General features: G+C 41.8%; 1 protein-coding gene across 8 annotated transcripts in view; it reads left to right on the top strand.

The window, feature by feature from the left end:
* LOC147884398 (uncharacterized) overlaps window positions 1-13,527 on the top strand; it is a 35,943-nt gene extending 22,416 nt beyond the window's left edge. Inside the window, exons 7-15 of one of the 8 annotated variants that reach the window (XR_015543681.1) lie at window positions 5,766-5,831; window positions 5,936-6,062; window positions 6,257-6,339; window positions 6,500-6,716; window positions 6,999-7,126; window positions 9,591-9,665; window positions 10,175-10,295; window positions 11,709-12,854; window positions 13,258-13,527. Coding sequence is in view for 5 of the 8 variants with exons in the window: in XM_087398936.1 (XP_087255062.1) it covers window positions 5,766-5,831; window positions 5,936-6,062; window positions 6,257-6,339; window positions 6,500-6,716; window positions 6,999-7,126; window positions 9,591-9,665; window positions 10,175-10,295; window positions 11,709-11,812 (921 nt within the window). In the remaining 3 variants the exon portion in view is untranslated. Of the gene's footprint in view, window positions 1-5,765; window positions 5,832-5,935; window positions 6,063-6,256; window positions 6,340-6,499; window positions 6,717-6,998; window positions 7,127-9,590; window positions 9,666-10,169; window positions 10,340-11,708 lie in introns of all 8 variants that reach the window. The other 7 variants (XR_015543680.1, XR_015543682.1, XM_087398937.1 and 4 more) reach the window with 7 other exon arrangements.
* The last annotated feature ends 7,498 nt before the right edge of the window (window positions 13,528-21,025 follow it).

Raw genomic sequence — 21,025 nt, 5'->3', positions numbered from 1 at the left:
GGAGGCCTTGATTAAGTCACCTGTTCACTGTCAATGAGATAGGCTGGTCAGAGAAAGTGTACCTCCCCTCTGTCAGCCAAGCCATCATCCCCCAAGCCTTGGAGGACACTATTACAACACTACTATAGCACTATTAGAGGACTAACAGGTACTGAAACTCTAGTAAGTTCTAGCATAGATCAAACCAATTATCAGTGCACTAAGAAGCACTATTAGAGCACTATTGGAGCACTATTAGAGGACTAACAGGTACTGAGACTCTAGTAAGTACTAATTGAGCACCGTTAGAGTACTAAAATGTAGAAAGCGCTATTAGAGCACTATTATAGCTCTAATTCAATACTAACTTGCACTAAAACCATAATTACAGCATGAAGTAGGACTAGTAGAGCACTATTAGAGCTCAAACAAGAGTTGCAAATAACAGAAGCACTATTAGAGACTATTTCATGCATTTAAGTCTCGTAACGTTGAGTCACTTCACTGTTGTTACTTGCAGCAACAGTTTGCTGATGACACAAATTTAACCCTTAGGAATGAGACTCAGGTTATACAAAAGGCTATGGAGTCCTTAGAGATCTTTTGTAAAGCTTCTGGATCCAAAATCAACCACTCCAAAACTAGATATGCAACTCTCAAAGGGGATGAGCAGGCTTTCTTGGAAGAGATGGGCTGCCAGAGAATCAAACATGGTACAATCTTCAAATTATTGGGTATCCCCATGGGGTTTGACATTTCCCTCAAATAGAGATGGGACTGGTTCTTGAACAGGTTTCAAAGTAAGATTGAGAAATGGAGAGGGTTCTAGGCCAGCCTAGCTGCAAGGAGAATGGTTCTCAACCACTGCATATATCCAATTGTCATTTTCTACCTCACTTCTTGGTCCCCTTCTAGAAGTGAAAATGATAGGTTCAATAAAATTTGTAGATCCTTTCTTTGGGGGTGGCAAGAAAGCCAAGGTCAAATGGGAGTTTTTTTATCAAACCGAAGCAGGTGGGACGTTTAGGTGTGATAGATATAGAGCAGGCTTCTCTGAAACTATCCTTATCTTGGGTAATTAAAGCAATCCTCCATCCTCTTGAGGATTGGGCCCAAATCCTTCTAAGAAATGTCAACTCCCTAAGACCTCTGAGAGCTTTCAAGTGGAAAAGTTACCCTATGTTGTCATCTATTTGTAACCCTGAACCCTGCAAAGCTAAAGGCAGTCAGCTTTGGCTCCGATGGATCTCTGCACACTGGCTAGGATCCTAAGTGAGCCCAACCAGATCATTTAGGTTGAGGCCCGAAGGTAGCCCACAAGCAGTGTGCTATCATTTCTAGGTCACTTGCCGAACAACAATGACTTGTCCCATCTCTCTATACCTGCACTAGCCACAAGCCAATGGGTAGGCCCTCGTGAGCCACTAGGTAGAAGAAATAGGACATCTTCCTTGGCCAAGGCTAGTCCAGAGCTAGAACTGGAATCTAGGAATGACCTTAGTGGAGATTTATTGCTCCACCCAGTGGCGCTTCTGCTCCAAACTGAGGTCTGCAATTGACATTGTCTACTAGCTGGAGTGGTGTACGAAAAGAACTCCAATTCTGCTATCTTATCTGAGCTTCCAACCTTGGATGGCCAAAACCACTCCCTAGGGCCCTAGTGAATCTCTTGAATTGATGTCCCTCCTAGAGTCACAAGCGCCAATGAAAGAATTCATCTCTGTGGGTTGGGTGACTCCAAAGAGGCCGAAGTGCCATCGTCTTACTCTGGCAATTGCATTCCTCCTTACTTTGGGTTTGTAGGATCTTACTCTGGTAATTGCATTCCTCCTTGCCACTTTGCAAGGAGTGTTCCCTAGAAGCCCTTGTTGAAGCAAGAGCTTTGTGGCAGGAGTAAGTTATCTATATGAGCTTGCCTAGGAGGGATCCACACCTTCATGTCAATAATGCTCAGCCCTCCCTTTGCCCACATGGTCTACCAAGCAACCCTCACACGGGTAGTTCTTGTGCCATCCTATCTTGTCCATAGAAAGTTCCGAATTAACCTGCAATTTGTCCCATACATCCTTTGTGGAACCTCCAACACAATGATATGTACCGAGTCGTGGCCAAAAGAATTACTTTACGACAACTTGCCCAAGCTCTAGTAAAGGAGGTTCTTTTGTACACTCTCGAACACTGGGGCTATCTACTAATTTGCTGCGATACCCAAACCTACTTGGTAGCCTAGGTAAGTGTTGTTTGGCCTTGGGGTACCCATCTGAAGACAAGATCAACCCCCCATGTGAGTGCTTCCTCTGATGTTGTGGGGAAGCCTATTGATTTAGCCCAGCTGAGCTTGGCTCTAGGTTCCGAGCAATAGACCTCTAGGAGTTGACTCACCCGTCTAGGCCGTTGGCAGTGCACTTCACGACAATTGACGTATTGTTTGCAAACTCTGAGTCTAAGAGCTCCTCGTTTTGTCAGAACATCTATGTGGAGCTGCTTGCGTAAAGAGCTGAATTTCCTCATATGCACTACGCAAAGAAGCATAGTCTCCTCATGGTCCCATTCGAGAAAGCCCAATCCATCATGTCATGAACTCCAAGCGTGGGATCACAAGTGGCTCTAGACTCTTGCTATGCCCACTTTGAGGCTTCTCAGAATGTGAAGATGATGTCCAAGATGACCCTCTCTTAGTGCTTCTATTGAATGCGAATTGTAAAACATGCCAAAGGGAGTTTGGCCCTTACTCCTTCTCCCAGGGCCCATCTAGAGAGCTTTCCGGCAATTGAAGGCTTGGGCTTGGAACTTTGCAGTGCTTCTTTGGATTGACCTCTATCATCCAAAAAGCCCACCCATTTTGTAGGTGATCGTCCTTCACGAGCCAAATTTGGAGTGTGATCATAGTTGCACGAAACGGCCGTTTCGTGGCTGGAAGTGGAAACGATGAAACGGAAACGGCGTTTCGTCAAACAGTGTGCAGTACCCTTTCATGTGGCGAAGACTACACGATGGAGGAAGGCCATGAGAGCCATAAGCCGCATTGGGTATGAATGGGAAGGGCCTACATATGAGGCCTTGCGGACAAGAGAGCTAAGAAGAGAGAGGGAATGTGTGGAAGACCAAATGAAGCCCTTGAAAGAGACTTGGAAAAAATATGGATGCACACTCTTATGCGATGGATGGTCAGATGCACGCAAGAGGAATGTGTACAATATTTTAGTGTCTTCTTGCAAGGGAACCATGTTCTTGAGAGCCATAGATGCTTCCACTGCAGGTACAGTGATTATAGGGTTGTATATTTGGGAGCATTTACGGGCAGCCATTATGGAGATAGGTGTTGAGCATGTGGTGCAGGTGGTGACAGATAATGGCAGCAATTGTGTGTCAATGGGTGCCATGTTAGAAGATGAGTTCCCTAAGTGCCAACCTTGTTAGCCATGACTCATGATACATGTTGATTTCAGATTATTGAAGCATCATTCAAGAATTTAGAATCATAGAGGCATGAATGATGCATTGATGCTTGAAGGCTGAAGCTTCAAGTATAGATAATTGTAATTTGCATTATGTATGATTTGCACTCTATTGATAATTATATTATGTATAAAAATAAATTTTTATACATAAATTGTATCATATTGCCGTTTCTTCCGTTTCCGTTTCGGCAGGGCCCAGAAACTCCGTTTCTTCCGTTTCCGTTTCGGCTGGTAACTATGAGTGTGATGCACCTTCTCTTAATACAACACGTTTGCGATCCTTAGTCCTCGTTCGAGGAGCTCCTAGCATGGCTGCTCCAAGTGTAGAACAATGGGAGAATGGGGGAGTAATCGAACATCGTCGTGTTTGCCAAAACACCTGTGTAGACACCCCTATGTGTAGACCCCAATCCTCGACATGAAACCTGTCAAGTCTCTCTAAGAGACCATCAGGATGCCATTGGACAAAGAAGAAGGAAAGGTGGCTCGGAAGCCCGGTTAATTTGGGCTCCTACCATGGACAACAAATTGCTCCCAACGGCCTTGCTCTGCCATTTGCATGATTGAGAATGAATCACATTCTTGCTTGTCCTCCTCAAACTTCAAATTGTTTTAATCTCCTTCAAAAATCCAAGGCTCTACATTAGGGAGATAGTGTGTGAGTTCGCCAGATGGGGGCTCTTTGTTGGTGGCATGTTGGTGTGTAATATATTGAGAATCCCAAGACAAGATCCCCTTGCCAAATGCCCATTTACACTGCACGGCTTCCTATCATTTATCCTTGGTCAAATACCTTTAGAAATACAAACTTCACTGACCACAACCTTGGGGCAAATGTCTGTGCCTTTTGACATCGGCTATTGAGAACATATGCTTCCACATAATGCCCAACAAGGGCTTGTTGTAACTCCTGTCTCATAATCAATCATTGTGCGTGTTGATGTGCAGGGTCATGAAAGCCATGCATGTTCTAGCTTACTATTGGATAGAGAATAGAGCCCTCTTGGAGCTTGACGCTTGCAATAAATGCTTTGAGTGTCTCACCTTAGTTGGTGGTTTTGTGGCTGAATAGTTGCAATCTAACCTTTGCCTCCAAAGAGGCATCACAGACACCATGCCAAACTTGTGGGCCCAAGCCAATAGATTTGTGTATGCGACTCCAAGGCGGGAAGCCATCTCCTAAAAGTGCCATATGCAGCCGTTGTGTGGGGGAAGGAAGGGAAGCGGGGGGGGGGGGTTGGCTATCCACTCTAAGAGCAATCGACAATCTATCCGTACGAGAATAAGGTTGGCTCACACTTTGCCTTATCCCCATACATAATCCACATGGCGCGTCTTGCTGCTCCCAACAATCATCCCATGAAGGAGGACATCGGTCCCGAAAGCTAAAGGGAAAGGAAGTAGCCAAGAAAAGATGGGAAAGGAAATGAGTAAGGGAAGGGGGAAAGGGGAAGGGGGAAAGGAGAGAGAGGGAATGGGAATGGGAAATACAAAAGTTCTATTAATGTCCCCGAGAGACCAACAGGTCTATGGGACAGGAAAAACCAGCTAATACATCCATTCATGGTGGGCATAAGGCAGCTCCCAAGGGGTGCATAAAGCGACTCCTTGGGAATGAAGAAGAGAGTGGGGAAGGAAGGGAAGGGGGAGTGGGAGTTTAAAGGTAGGGAGCAGGAATGAGAAAGGGAAAGGATTAGGAGTGGGAAAGGCAATAGAGGGAATGGAAGGGGGAAAGGAGAGAGACTCGAGGAAATAAAAAGGGGCATGGGGAAGGAGAGGCCCCAAGGGCTGTTGAGAAGCCCAAGTGGGAATGGATGAGCTGAGGTGCTGTTGATGACCGCCCGGAACAACCCGCTCATGGTGGGAGCTCCCTCCAGCTGCCTCTCTTGTTGTACAGTAGCAAAACGGTCTGTCAAGGGTGGGCTGTGAACCATAACAGATGCCCTTTGTTGGTCCTGGCGACCAGCGAGCAGAGGGCGTACTGTACAGCTCCCCCCCCAAGTCCTGACGGGAGCTGGGACATGGCGTGTACATGAAGCAGAGGAAGGGGGAACGAGAGGTGGAAGGCCATGCCAGGGGAGTGATGGGGACAGGGGAGGAGCAGAAAGCTCATAACCCGTGAACTGGCTGCTCAGAGGCTGAGCAGATAACAGGATGGAGGGGAAGGGATATGGGGAGGTGGACGTCATTGGGGAAGGCAGAGGAGCAGGGGAGCAGCTTTTCAAAGAATGGAATGTGACTTTTGTGTTTTCTGCACCGCCTTGCTTTTTTTCACCCAAATAGTTTTAGAGGAGGTGCTAGTTGTGCTGAAGAAAGTGTTTTCAGCAGGTAGCTGTTGTCGAGGTCAGCAGTTATCAAATGGAGATTCAGGGTCACAATTTTCTGCCTTCTGTGAGTAGTTCATTTTTCTAAAAGCCACAAATTCAAATGGCATGAAAATAGCCAGACTCGCTCACACTCATCCTACTAACAATGGATTATTGCTTCATGTTTAGGTTGGTGTGGTACTTAATCTCACTCCAGATCACTTAGAAAGACATAAGACTTTAAAAGATTATGGAGCATGTAAATGCAGGATTTTTTCACACATGGGGCCCTCTCAACTTGCAATCATCCCCAAGAGTACAATTCTTTTGTTCTCTTGCACTGTTATTGTGAACTATGCCAGAGTTTAATTTCATTGCTATGCAATTTAGCTTTGAGAGGAAGAAACCAATTTGTCCTTGATTTGGCATGCCATTCCTTTAATAGTCCTGGTCTGGCACTGATCACATTTGGTTAAGAGTGCGTGGTTTTCTTGGTTGTGGGAAGGATAGGTGACATGCTTCTGAAAGAACTCGCTTCACAATCAGGAGGCCGTGGGACCAGAGCTTGGCTTGGAAACATTCCAGGTGTGCAAGTGAGTAGAGTTTGTTTTAACAATATGCATTCTAAGACTAAATTGATAATGGCTGATTTGCTTGCATCCTCTTTGTTAGGGAGAAGTGGGTAAAGCAACCTGATTGACTAAAATTTTTCCCTCCTCTCCTCCTTGCCCTTATCCCCTTCTTCTTCTAAAGCTTGATGATACAGAGACCTGTGCCACAATCCATGTTCCTACCACATCACAGGAGGCGTGCCTGGATTTAAGCTCCTTAATGACTGTTGGTGGTCATAATGCCCACAATGCCGGGACTGCTGCCTTATTAGCCCTTGGAGTAGACATAGGGATTGATGAAGCTACTGTTCAGTCTGCACTTCCAAGGCTCAAATGTCCCCCTCATCGAATGCAAGTTGGTGAGATTAAGTTTCTGTCCTAATTTGCATTTTTTTAATTTGTCGGTGCATTTCATAGTGATGACATATATCATTTTAAATTGAGCTTCAGAACTGGTTTCTATTCCTGATAATAGTCTGAATTGTGATGGGAGGATTCAAAATTAGTCAAAAGAAAAGCACAAAGGGGGGGGGGGGGGAGGCAGTTGGCATCCAGTTGTCCCTTAGTTTTGTATTAGGCATGCTAAGATGTGTTCTGATCAAGAGATCAAACGGAGCAACATCATAGTGGAACTTATGCAGTCTGCCAGGATGAAGATGGTTTCCTCTGGATAGACGACAGCAAGGCAACGAACGTTGATGCCACATATACAGGTCTGAAGGGTCTTACCAAGATGCAAGCAGTTGTTCTTCTTGGAGGACTTCCCAAGGTCTGCATTGTTCTTAAATGAAATGTACTCATTCTATGAGGCATATTTGGATTTTAAAAAAGGATGATCTTTTTTTCTTTTTTTGGGGAGGGCTGGCCATGAGGGGGGTGGGGGGTTGCAGGTTGCCTATTGTCTCAGACTGTTGCAGCTATCTATCTTAAAATGACTTTGGTAGAAGGACACAAAAATGTCCTAGGATACTTTACGTCGTGTTAACTTTGCCCAATTCTTAGAATTATTCAAAGACATTGATTATTTTGGGTTTTGATTATTGGCCATAATAGCTTATGTGCTGGAAAAAACTTGGAATTATTATGGATTGAAACTCACACCTATTACTTTGAATTCTACTTATGTGCTGAATAAAACTTGAAGTATTACTTTGAGTTCTACTTAAGTTTTAAGGTTGATCTTATACCGGAATTTCAAACTGTTCTCTCAGTTTTTAGATAAATTGGCCATACTTCTTACTTAGAATGCGTTTTTAAGATTTTCTAAGTCCTAGATGCTAAGGATATCTATAACACATATTTTTAGATTGCTTTATAGCTAGATAATCATTCTTATTATGATCTATGGCCGCAAATGTAATTTTAGTGAATGCTGACATCGAGGCAAAATTTGATCTTTTGCATCTTCTTTGACTTGTCTAATATATTCCAGATTCAACCATGCTTTGTATATGTCTTTAATAGGATATTATGGATTGGCAAGAGTTTTTAGGGGACCTAATATCATGCAAAACACCAAATTCAAACCTTATGTTCATCATGCGACTATTTACGCTAGTTTCAAGATACAAGGTTTAACTGATATGATAAGAACCTTTAAACGTTATTATACTTATAGAGTGACTCTAATCATGAATGAGTGATACCAATTTAAAAAAATTATATTTAGAACACTTATATACGAGATAATTAAAACTATAAAAGCGGTTTATTGCACAACCTGTTTTATAGTTGAGATTAAGAGCACTTAATCTCTTTTCGTTGCAGCCTTTGTTGTAGTGTGGTGGCTTTTCCCTATGATAGACTTTTAGTGTTGTTAAGATATGACATTTTGCGGCTATTATATGTAGTATATAAAGATGCTTATTTATGAAAGGTGACTTACAATGCAACCCACTAGGCTAACCACTCGTTAATTGCTAAAAATATCTCCAAAAATTATTTTTAAACAAACTTTGGTCACTTGTAGGTGTTTCATATACTCACACTTTGTAAAATGCTAGCTCATTGAAATCATTTTTATCTTCAAGCATGGTAGACAAAGTTTCAAATTTCAGTGCTGCTTGGGCAAAATACTGTGTTACCATACAATGTGAGAATTTTGTCCTCTATTTTAAAGAAATAGTCCTACGAGTCTACCTTAAAGCTCAAGAGAGGAAATTGTCAAAAAACACACCGACATGAAGTTGTGATTTTTTTGGCCAAAACATCAAAAGGACAATTTTATGCCTTGCTATGCCACCAAACTGGTGTTAAGTGGTGCGTTGCTATATCAGCTTTCTTTTCTAAGCATCTTTTGCTTATGCTTGTTTGGGAGAGACTAAAACAAAGACTACAGTCTTTACAAGCAGTTGTAGCTTGAGTAAAGAGAATGTGGACTACTTTTTAATTAGCCTTCTTCTATAGTACTAGCCTTTGTCATGGCTGAGTCTGCCCTTCACCTCCAGAGTGCTGACAAAAACTCAATAGGAAGACTTTTGTATAAATGGATGCTCAAGTGTGCATGGTATGTGGATATATGTATGTGTAAGCCTTTGTTTATACTTTGGTCTACATCCACTGTTGGGCACTGATGATGTCATTGGGGATGTCATAGTGGCTAGTCTCTGCTATGCGTGATAGAGTTTATGGTTTCCAACCTTGTGATTATCGTGAGATTGAAATCGCAGTAGTTGTTGTGTTTTCAAAGGATGAGTTAGGGCATGTTCCTGTATTTATCTAGATATATTTGTAATTGATGGCTTTTAACACTTGAACATTGTGTTGCACCATTCATGAAAGTTTTTTGAACTTTTAGAGAGATGATTGACAAAGTTAGCCTTCGAGCATTTCTCCTATATTCAACTTCCTTGCATAACATTACTACAAAATGTGATATAAACTTCTCATTCTGAACCTGTTTTCAACTTGTGGAACTAGTCAGATTGCCATGGGGCCTAGCATGATCATGGCATCTCCTTCTCTTGAACCTGAAACCCGCTAAATGAGCTTGAAGGCCTCTTTGTATGTTCTAAGGAGGCCTATATAATGTGTGAAATAATTTTTGTTAATGCATGGTGCCTCGTGCGAGTTTTGATGCTTGAAGTCAACAGCTTGCAAACCCTAACATAAGTATTACTATCTCTGCCATGCCTGCCTTGTTGCTTGGCATCTGTCCATTTTCTGATTGAGTTCCAAATATGAGAGAGTCTCACAATTTGATAATACATTGATTCTCCTCTCTCTCTGTTCAGGTGTTGAATGCAGAGGGTGACATTGGTTTCAATAAGCTTGTTGGAGTCTTGAGACCTCACAGAGCTGTTATCACGGTAATATTGTCCATTCAAAATACAAATGGCATTCAACCAGGGTTACTTTTTTAATCAATATTTCCATTTCTTTATTGGAAGAACTCTTGGGTAGCAAGTTGTTTGGCCAGTCAATTAGTAAGGTTGTCCATTCAGAGTGCAAATAATATTTAACTAGGGTTACTATTTTTATAAAAATCTCCATTCCTTTATTTGGAAGAATTCTTGATGTAAAAGCAATGAGTTGGTTGGACATTGACGACCTTCTGAAGATTTCCTGCTTTGATTCCATTCCAACAGTAGGCTAGGCCTCTAGGCCCATCTTTTTTATCAATATTTTCAGCATTTGGATTTCTTGCTCCATTCAATGGTGGTCAGGTTGCTGTAGGGTTTTAGATAGTGCTTTCAAATGTGTGATCATGGTGCTAAAAAGATTATAGTTTCTCCATCATCATTTTAACCATAAAGGAAGATACCAAGTTTTTTCTTGAAGTTGACCCTTTATTCTGTTTGTTTTTCTGTAAGGGCAGTTTGGGACTGGTGGGAACAAGATAAAGAAAGACCTTGAAGAAGCGGGGTTATCGATACCATGTATACAGAGGGAGTGTTTGGTAGAGGCCGTAGAGTTTGCAAGAAATTTAGCTCAACACGGTCTCTTTCTTTTCCTCTCTGTCTCTGCCTCATGCATGTCTATGGTTTGTGTCATCGCCTCATGACTTGTTTTCTTTTTTGCTGAAATGCACTGGTTTTCAGGCTCAGTTTCACTTTGATTAAAAGTGTGATCTTATAGTCCTAGGATTATTTTAATTTGAAGTTTTGATGCATTTTGTATTTCTTGTTAACTCAAAAGAACATTCTGGGACATTTTAATGAGACGTTGAATCCTATTGAATCAGTATTACCCAAATTTTGATGCTTCCATTTTGACCCTTTGAAATGGGCACCTCTGACAAGGGGCAGGGTTTTGCTTGTGTTAAGTTTCTTTCAATGACAATAACAGTCATTTAAGACAATGCTTGGCCCATACTTAGTAAAGGGATTGTGTCTCTAGACATTAAAAATGTTAAGCGTTTTAAAAAATTAGCTGTCCCCAAATTTCATCGCGTGGTTATTTTTCTGCCTCCAACCCCCCCACTTTGAAGCCACCAAAGAATCTTATTGTAGACAATGTTCGCAGCTCTGCCCTAGTTTTTAACAGCAAAGAAATGAGGCTCTTCAGAGAACTACATCCACAATCATATTTTCAGAAATGATAACAACCATGTGAACATATAGGAAACCTGTCGACTGTCTAGCCATCCTCCTTGCCTTTCTTCACATATTGACAAAAAATAAGGTGAAATCAAATTTTGTCATGTGAAAATGCTATTGACCAAGACATTTACATGAACATCAGTGGGCAGCATGGACACTGATTTACTGAAAATTTACAGCTTGATTATTGATTAAGAATTCTGAACTGATGATTTGAATGAAAGTCTGAGTTTTGAGTGCTCAGGGTCAACTTTCAAGACCTTAGTATGTTGGAACTCTGTACACTCTGCATTGTATGTATTTCAAATTGTATCTATGATCTTGCATTATAGTCTGTATCAGAGTGATATATAGTATATATATAACACCCTTGGTATTTAAATTTAGATGTATATATTTATATATTGTGATTGAAAAAAGAGCGTTCACAACGTTTCTTTAGGTACTTGAACCTGAAATGTTCGTAGCGTTTAGTACTTGACATTCCTAACCACCATGGCTTACTTGGCAATATTCATATTTCTGCAGATTCTAAATATTGTAGACATGTGATGAGGGAAATTTTAAGGGGGATTGGATACAGTATGTTTTGTTTTAAGCCTCAAAATCAAGTGTTTTGAATGCTAGGAGGCATACAGTCTGTGCTTCAGCATTAGGGTGTGGTTTTCATGGTTATCTTTAAGAGTACGAAGGCATCTAATTTTGGTTACACACGCACATCTGACGGTAATACGGTTTTCCTTTGTGGAGCTTTTTGGCAAAAGTTTTTCATTGCTGAACAGTTGAACGTGGATGGTGTTTTGAATACAGGGGATGCCATTGTGTTGAGTCCTGGGTGTGCCAGCTTTGATGAATTCCGCAATTTTGAACATCGGGGTCAGATTTTTTCAAGCCTGGCAAGAGGTGTACCATGAATTGTGAAAAATATTGGAAGGCAAGTTTTGATTGGCTTTCTGCACCTTATGTGCATTCTCAGGGTTTTTTTGGTGGTGGATAGAACCTTTGCTATCATGTATTTGTTCATTTTCATATACACAAAATATTCAGTCATATGGGACATTTGTATTGGCACATTCTTTAGTTCCTCTTAGTTTTTTGGATAATGAAGAGCTGCTTTAAGGACTGATTTAAAACAATAGGCTCCATAATAAATATTGTTCCAATCAATTGATTCTGTGTAGAACTGCCATGAAGCTAGACCTCCAATATGTTATTAATGAATCGTTTTGTGAGGAAACTATGCTGTGAGAAATTGTTCCTGGAATGGTCACCTCCCATCTGTGAGCCCCCAAATAAGGAGAGCATGGGGAGGTGCACCAGGTTAGGTTAGGAGTCTATGTAGGCAGTAAGAGAGATTGTCACATGGTGCAACTGTAGAAGGCAAGGTGGCCACATGGACGTGGGCAGCAAGCACACAGGGCTGCCACAGCCACATGGGCAGCACAGGCTGCCATGTGGACAGCATCCAAGAGGGTACCTGTGAAGGTTGCGATCAGCAGCAAGAAGTTGCACAGACTATAGGAGTCAGCCGGAGCGATCTGGAGGTCAAAGCCGAGCTGGGACACCTCGCAAACATTTGGCAGAAAGTCGCAGATAACACGTGTCCGGACCTGTTGGAGCTGCTGGAGCATTTGTGTGGGGCCTGGAAGGACCTGGAACAGCTGTGACAGGAGTTCGTACAGGTTGCGGGGATGTAGGGCCAGGTGGCGCATATGTATGGATCATGGATGTGTGGAGCAAAGCTATGGCATGTGCAGCAGGGCTGGAACAGAACCAGGATGTAGGCGGAACAGAAGGAGCAGGCAGGCAGCTGGCTGTCTTGCATGGACTTCTGGCGAAGAAAAAGGCCTGAATCACCCGGGATCAAAGGCGAGATCAGTTGGAAGTTGTGATTGCAGGGCATGCTTACGAGGCTAGCTCAAGCTCTAGGAGAGTACGCAGCCAAGTGTTTTGGAAGTGCCAAAAGAGGTAGGAGAACAACTTTTGTATGTACAGGGGTCCACATCTAGTCAGCACTCCATTGATAGAGAGTGAGACACTGGATATAGATTTTGTATTGTCTGCACATCTATGCATAGTACAGAATAAGAAAAGAAGTTTGGGTTTGAAATACACCAATGTGTGAGTTGCTGGGCTCTACTCTGGGGTTAATCTTCTGCTGTGCACACCCTCAGTTGTGTTCTCTAACTAATGTCACTCTCTTTGGAAAAACTATTGTCACTGACCCTACTAGTGTCCTTGCAAAGTTTCATTTGTAAGATGTCGTAAGGTGGCTGACTCACCAAGGAGAGCAAGCACACAGACGTGAAGACAGTTTTGAGAGCTCTCAAGCAAGTAGTCGATGCTGATCAGTCCTGAGTTTTTCACAGGCGTTCAAGGACTAGTCAAAGAGCCCTGCAACGGCCTGAAGACCAAAGCTCTGGGTTCTATGACGAAGGACATCTCCACATGAGGGTACTCAGGGTGCTCGTGATTTCCTATTCACATCTTAAGTTATATTTGCTCCTCGTGGAGATCTTTCAATGCTTCTCCTTTTCATTTGCATGAACTCATGATGACGTGTGCTTTATTCCAATATTTCTTGAGAGATGTCTCGATAATAAAACATCTAGTTGGTTGTCAAATTACACTAGTTGTTTACCTTTTGGTTGTCTTGTACTCAATGAAAATGCATTTCTACTTTGAGTCAAATCACATTTGAGTCACAGGCTATCAAACCAAATACCTTTAAACACTCTCTTTGTGCTTTTCAAGTGACATCTTTTAATGTAGTTGTTGGGTGACTGGTTGATGATTTGTGATATTCACAATTGTTGCCACTACGTTTATATACGAAGCTTCTAGTCTTTAGTTTCAAATACACCTAGCACTTCTACATATTGATGTACTTTCCCTTTGTACAACACCAGATTAACTTGTAGTAAATTGTAAACACAATGTGTGCGATACTCTTGGAACAATTGGACAAACATTTGTTGATGGAGACTTCGTCCTCAATCAATACAAGTGTCTATTTTGTAAATGTTACGGAGGATGATTTAATTTGTCCTTGTTTGTCAGGTACCTTGAAGCTAAAGCCCATAACCTTGGAGGATTTGATCCTTGTTTGCATGAATTGTGAGCAGGCTTATCTTTGCCTTTTGAATGTAAAATTCCCATCCTTTGTGAGAGGAAGGGTCCATGCGCTATATTTCCATCTTGCCTAACTTCTTTTAAAACCAAAGGTGCCATGAGTGTACTTGATATGATCAATTTAAGGTGGAATCTGTAGAACTTATGCCTCATAGAGGGACTGGGGTTGAATTATAACATAGTTGGCTCCTATTGCTGTTGTTCATGTGCGTATGTTGGTTCGATATTCTCACAATAGCAATGGATATATAAGGTATTATATTAAACGCTGACGCATCCAGATAGACAGGTTTCATCATGATCATATGTAGAAATAACGCATGGGAGCTTAGAGAAAGCTTTGTGAGAACTCTGATCAAGTGAAGATTTCCAAGTTTCAGATGGTGCTTCGATGGTCAGTAATGAGTTTCATATTTCCATCGATATGCATGCTCACTTCACAATCTTGACATGATATACTGTGTATTCTTCGGGTTATGTAGGTCAATGATGAAGGTTGGTGTTTTCAAGACTATAAGCTATTGGCACCCAATACAGCATAAATTTAGGCAAGCTTCCAAGGATGTGGGGATGGAGGGAGATCACGCTTCAAGCCAGTCAGGGGAGATGATGTCCTTGCGAACACACAAAAAAAATGCTTTTGTGATGTTTTTCTAGTCTTGATCGAGTACATGTCATGTTTGAATCTTAGGGTCGCAATCAATTCCCTTGTATGATGGTGCACCTATGTTGAAGATGTGGGCTTGCCTTTCGATCCTAAATTTACAAACAACTTATGAGTGGCCAAACACCAATGTCTCATCTTTATCGAGATAACTTTAGAGTTTGGAGTTTAGGCTTTAGGGTTTATGGTGTGAGATTATTGCTAGAGCCAAATACCATGCCACCATTAAGAGACAAGCAAAGAAGATGTTGATGAGTGTTGGCATGGACTTCAATACTATCCATGATTGTTCTTATGATTGCATACTCTTTTGGCTTGAGTATGGGTATTTAGTTAGTTGTCCATTTTGTGGGCCTCTTTATTATGGATAGGACTTATAGGGTCACCATCCCAATAAAGGATTGATAGGACTCGACATATGTTCAAGGGCAAGTTCATAGCCAAATTGATGACATGGCATTCTACACATCATTTCACCGATAATACTTTGAGGATTCCTACTGATTGTTGTGCTACATGGAATGAGCTAGAGAACATTGTCCAAACTTTGTAGAGGAGCCATGTAACTTGCATCTTGGGCTCACCATGGATGATGCGAATCCTTTTGGACTACGCTCAACATCTTGGTCAATATGGCCAGTAGTTTTGGAGAACTACAACATTCCCCCATGGTTAACCATAAAGAAGGGACACCTTATGCTTCCTCTTTTTATCCCAAGAAAAAGGCAAAGAATATGGATGTGTACATGCTACCATTGATAGAGAAGCTCCAAATCCTATGGAGAGGGATTTGTGTCTTCGATGTCTCTATATCAACTTCTTGGTCAATCTTAATCTTCATGTCCTTCCTGGTTAATCTTGATCTTGATGTGGACCATGCACGACTTCCTAGTTATGGAGAGTGCCCGTGTAAGACCTTCTTTACCTTTCATGCGCTTAGTGGCATGGATCTCTCTCTCTCTCCGTGTGTGTGTGTGTGTGTGTGTGTGTGTGTCTCTGTCTCTCTCCTCTTTTATGTATGCATGCAAGTTTGTCAACAAGTGGATACAATGCTTGTTAGTGATCATTCAATCTCAACATTTGAGAAGATGTTACATGAAGTTCATGTTTGGTATCTGCCACGTGACCATCTTGCATGTGATGGGATCAAAAGCCCCTAAACATTCTTGCATGTTATGGGATCATTGGTCCTAAAACTCCCCACTTGAAGGCAAGTGATCGGCTACATACATGGAGAGATAAAGGAGTGCATCCCTCACTTAGGATATAAAGACTCAGTTGTTCTTTCACAAGCTACCTTACTAGACTTCATGCATATTTTCAAGAATGTGGGACAGGTGAATGGATCGAGACTGGTACTGAAATCTACAATCCATCAACACAAGAATCCCTTGCGTATTGCACCTTATGCCTAGTAAAATGAGTTTCCCTATTACCTAAAGCAAGTTACAGTTGCCTCTGTTCCAAGCCATTGGGTCCAGTTCATCCCCACGACGTGTAGATCAATCCCTCCACTAGGTAGAGGAGTTGGTTAATTTACTTGCTGAGGTCTCCATTTACCGCTAGGCCTACCAAAAATTTGACAAAGGAGTGAAATATAAAGCCGAATGTTGTTGCCAGGGACTAACATTTAGAGCTGAGTGTGCCAAGTGCTCATAGGCAAGATTCGAGCACTACCCTATCCTACAATGGATACATTGCATGTGTATTACACATAAATATTACAATTGCTTGAGAAGTCAATAAGATTTGCAATTACTGAGTCCAATGACATGTGGCACCATTTATTTGGATGTGCACAAAAATCCCACCATGAAATGGATGGATCCTTGCTTCCAATTCAAGAGTTATGGGTAAAAATTTGAAGAGCTCAACATGGTGGACTCAGAGGTTAAACTTGTTTTACAGAGTGGTCATCAGAAGATGGGCTCCAACACCCAAAATAGAGACCATTGATGTCAATTCACTCTACCCTTGGCCACCAACAACACTGATTTCTTAGGTAGGTTGGCCTTGCCAGACTCATTGGATGTGCCCCATCGTTCTGCAACCTCGACCCTTTGTCATCCTCCATTATCTCTGTAGTGCAATGTCCAGCTCCCAAAAGGCACAAGATAACATACGAGCCTCATCATGGGAAGCCCCTCATTTGGTCGATAAGCTTTAAACAAAGATTGATGTGTACGACGGTGGAGTGGGGACACTGTTTCAACTAGTAACTTGTAATGAAGGGGAAAAAGGACCAAGTTATGTGACATCTAATCCTATCTACTCCCTTCTTCTCTGTCATATGCTTATGTGTTAACTATAGGACACTCAACAAGTTCACATTAAGCAATAAATTTCCCATGTCTTGCATTGAGTACATTTTGGAGCAACTGAATGGTGCCAAGTACTTTTCAAAGTCAGATGCTTAGATTCAAGAGTGCCTTGCTGTAGCAAGGGCTCATCAGTAGATATTGCTTGATCAGAGAGCAGAGTATGACTTTCATGCACGGGAGTCCTTCTGGATTCAGATGGGTGGCAGAGTCAATAAACACTTTTTCTCTACTCTTGGCCCTAGACATAGTAGAGAGAGTGTATCCTAGCTTATTGACTCACATGGGGTTTTACAGACAGATCCAGATGACGTCATGTGCATAGCTTCAGATTTTTATGCCGCCCTTCTTACTGTAGATCCTGACTCACAGGATAGAGAGAATGCTAGACAGGTTATTTGGCAGATCATGACTTTCATGCACGGGAGTCCTTCTGGATTCAGATGGGTGGCAGAGTCAATACACACTTTCTCTCTACTCTTGACCCTAGACATAGTAGAGAGAGTGTATCCTAGCTTATTAACTCACATGGGGTTTTGCAGACAGATCCAGATGACGTCATGTGCATAGCTTCAGATTTTTATGCCACCCTTCTTACTGCAGATCCTGACTCACAGGATAGAGAGGATGCTAGACAGGTTATTTGGCAGAGCATCCCTTTGTTGGTGAAACCGGATATGCATGTTTTTCTTGATGCACCTTTCACCAACACAGAGTTTAGGACTGCACTTTCAGCCCTTCACAAGGGCAAGTGCCCAGGTTCGGATGGCCTCACTCCTTTTTTCATTGCATTTTGGGATATGATTGGAGGCTAGCTACATTACATCAGCCCTATAGGGCATTTGGGACTCTAGCGAGCTGCTCGGGTCGCTCACAGAGGGTCTCATCCACCTTATCCCAAAAGGAGGTTGCAGAAATTTAGTGTCCCAGTGGAGGCCTATCACACTTTTGGGGACATGTTACAAGATTCTGGCCAAGGCAATCAGCGCAGCCCCTTCTCCCAGATCTTATTCATGACACTCAGACGGGATTTGTGCATGGCAGAAGCATTTTTTATAACATTTTCTCTTTTTGGGAGTCTTCAGAGTGGGCCATGCAAAGCGGCTACAATGTAGCCATTCCACTCTTGGATTTTGAGAAAGCTTATGACAGAGTAGATTGGGTTTTTTTGGAGCATCCAGGAAGAGCCAACATCGTCCACGCCATGGAGCGACAATCCCTGACACTAGTTTTACGAGTCCTAGGTATGAGATCTAAAGGCCGTTTGTCACAATTAACCAAGTCTAGAGTCCCAAGTTACTTAAGTATGGAGCCTGGTGTAGAACATGATTTAACTTGCCCTCTTCCTATCTAAGTCTAAGTGGAGCCTTGTTCTTCTTTAGTGAGTGTAGTGCCTCAAGTTTAGGTGAGTTTGTGTGCGTATGTTGTAGCTACATTGTTTCTAACCGGTCAAAGCCTATTTGGTAATACAAGGATCGGATTCAATGTCTCTCAAACTATTTCTTGATTACTTGCAACATTTGTGTACGTCCATATGTCCGCCTTCATAAGGTTTTGCCCACATACCACAAAACCCCGTGATAGTACTCTCAATGTCTAACTACCCTATACATTCTTTTGATATAACCCTAGAGTGCAAGAGAGGGAATCTTCCACCCAAGTACTAGCACTGTCTGCATTTGAACACAACTTTGATTGGTCAACAACTGAGGGGTGAGAGGAAAAGACTATCAAGAAGGAACAAACAACTAGGTTTGGACAAAGAGAAACTGAGCTTTTACATCGAGCCTATAGAAATAGATCTGCCGCACTGCTTCTACTCCTTGAACTATTAAATTGCCTCTATAATGATTGGTTGGCCACATCAAGGAAGATTGCATGTCTAATGCATGCCAATCAAGCTCCAAGTGTGTGTGCATGGCCATTTGTGTTCACCGTCACACAATCTCCCCTTCAAACCTTAGGGTGTAGTATACCATGATCACATAGAGCCAAGGACTAGTGCTCCATCCCATGAGGATACATCCATTTGATATAGACAATCTTTGGAAGCAATCAAGAAGGCTTAAGGTGCCATTATCAAAAGGGAAGGGACTAGGGACATGCGCTCTATTTGGGACATCGCAAGGTGCAAGACTAGGAGGGCAAGCAAATATTATTTTACTAGGAGAGACATGGGAATATGCGGCAAGCAGGATACCTTAGCATGACATTTATGATAGACATGTTATTTGGAAAAATGTGTTTCCAATAGGAGTAATGGTTGGGTTTCATGTTGCCTAGTCAATTAAATGCTGACCACCAAATTAAATTTGATGAGCACAAAAGACACTTGTCAGGGAGAATAATAGGAGGGCATAGGCACATGCATACTAAGCTACTATATTCCCCACTATAACTATTATGATAGACAACCTCTGATAGATATGTCCCTCATGCAAATATGAATTCAAACATTACTGAATTGAGGGAATAGAGAGACATCATAATCAAACAAACTAGATGCTTGATACAAACCCCCTTCGGATGCTCATGGGATGTGCTAAGAATACACATAATAGTGATTGTAGCCATGTTCCATAAGCGAATTATTAGAAGTACGAGCCAATTTAGTAAATAAGAGGCTTACATGCAAATCACATTTGAAGAACTCCCACTCACCCACTTGCTATCTCCCTATTGCCATTCGGCATGACCCAGAGCTTCTTGTAGCCAATGGTGTGACTCGTCTTTAGGAGAAGAGCAAGGTCCATTGGATATGGTTGTGACCTATGGACTCCCTATCTCTCTATATTGAAATTCGCTTCTTGCAGCCCCCTTGTAGCTACTCTCTTTGTTTTGGTCTCTTGATATCTCTGAATCCACTTTTGCATGTCATTACTATTGAGAATACAAAACATAGCTACCTTCTCCCTTAAAGATTCAGTCATCTTTCTTTGTAATCCATTTTCCTTGAGCAATCTCATCCATCACATAATGATCCTTCTTAAATTGCAAAAGAGGAGGCATACTTGGATTCATGCCCTCAAGAACTCCATGCCAATATATCGATAACTCTTACATTAACCAACTATTTTCATGCTCCCTTGAAGTCTTGCCTTTTCCTTCATAAATCCCTTTAATATCTTCAAAAAAATTTGGAGGAAAAACATCGGACTATGGACATTTCTGGACTGCTGATTCATCCACTTGCTTGGATCTTAATAATGCCTGAGAGTAGTTGCTCCTATAGCAAGTACATAACTTCAATAGCGTGTACCCTAGCTTCTTTGATGCTTGATGGGGAGATATCATTTAAAGAGATCCCTCTTACACATGCCAAAATAACATTGCAACATTACTCATGACAAACGCATACCAATATATCATAAAGAAATTTGATGATGGATAGTAAGCTACATCATAAGGCTATTGAGCTCATAGATGGATTTTTTGACATATCGTAACAAACCATCATTTCTTCATAGTTGGAAGCATAAAATCTATGTACCTAAGTGTGTCACAATGATAAATTATATGTACAAAGTCACAATGATCATGACATATCATATTTGAAAAAGGAATACTTGCAATAACATATGCTAATCATGAGACTTGAGGCCACTACTAAAAGCTCTTTGTAGGCAATGAATATGTCTCGTGTTGTTTGAAATGATGCAATGTCACTTTTGGCCATTGCTTCCCCCCTCTTGGTGAGGACCCACGATACCGTCCAAACCAAAAATTTATTGTCATTGCTTTGTGGCCATAACTCCCTCATCTTGTCCATTGTTGTTAGGTCCTTTCATGCTGCCTTCGTATTTCTCTCACCAATAAAATGCTTCCAAATGAAGAACTCAGGAGGGATGACAATCCATCAGTCTTGAATGGCTTAAGGCGAGGCTCAAGATCTAATAATAAGTCTTGGGCCAACTTCTTCTCATCCGAATGTATCCCTGTAGTGTGCTTGGTGAGAGTTTGTGGCCTTCCTTGGCCGTTGTGGACTTGGAACCTATAGGCTTTGCTATAATGGT

This window comes from Dipteris shenzhenensis, chromosome 27 (assembly GCF_047967505.1).
Source record: "Dipteris shenzhenensis isolate YYH24624 ecotype China chromosome 27, Dip_SZ_1.0, whole genome shotgun sequence".
NCBI classification, from domain to species: domain Eukaryota; kingdom Viridiplantae; phylum Streptophyta; class Polypodiopsida; order Gleicheniales; family Dipteridaceae; genus Dipteris; species Dipteris shenzhenensis.
Note: the sequence above shows the minus strand (reverse complement) of the source record. Positions and strands in the feature narration are given on the sequence as shown.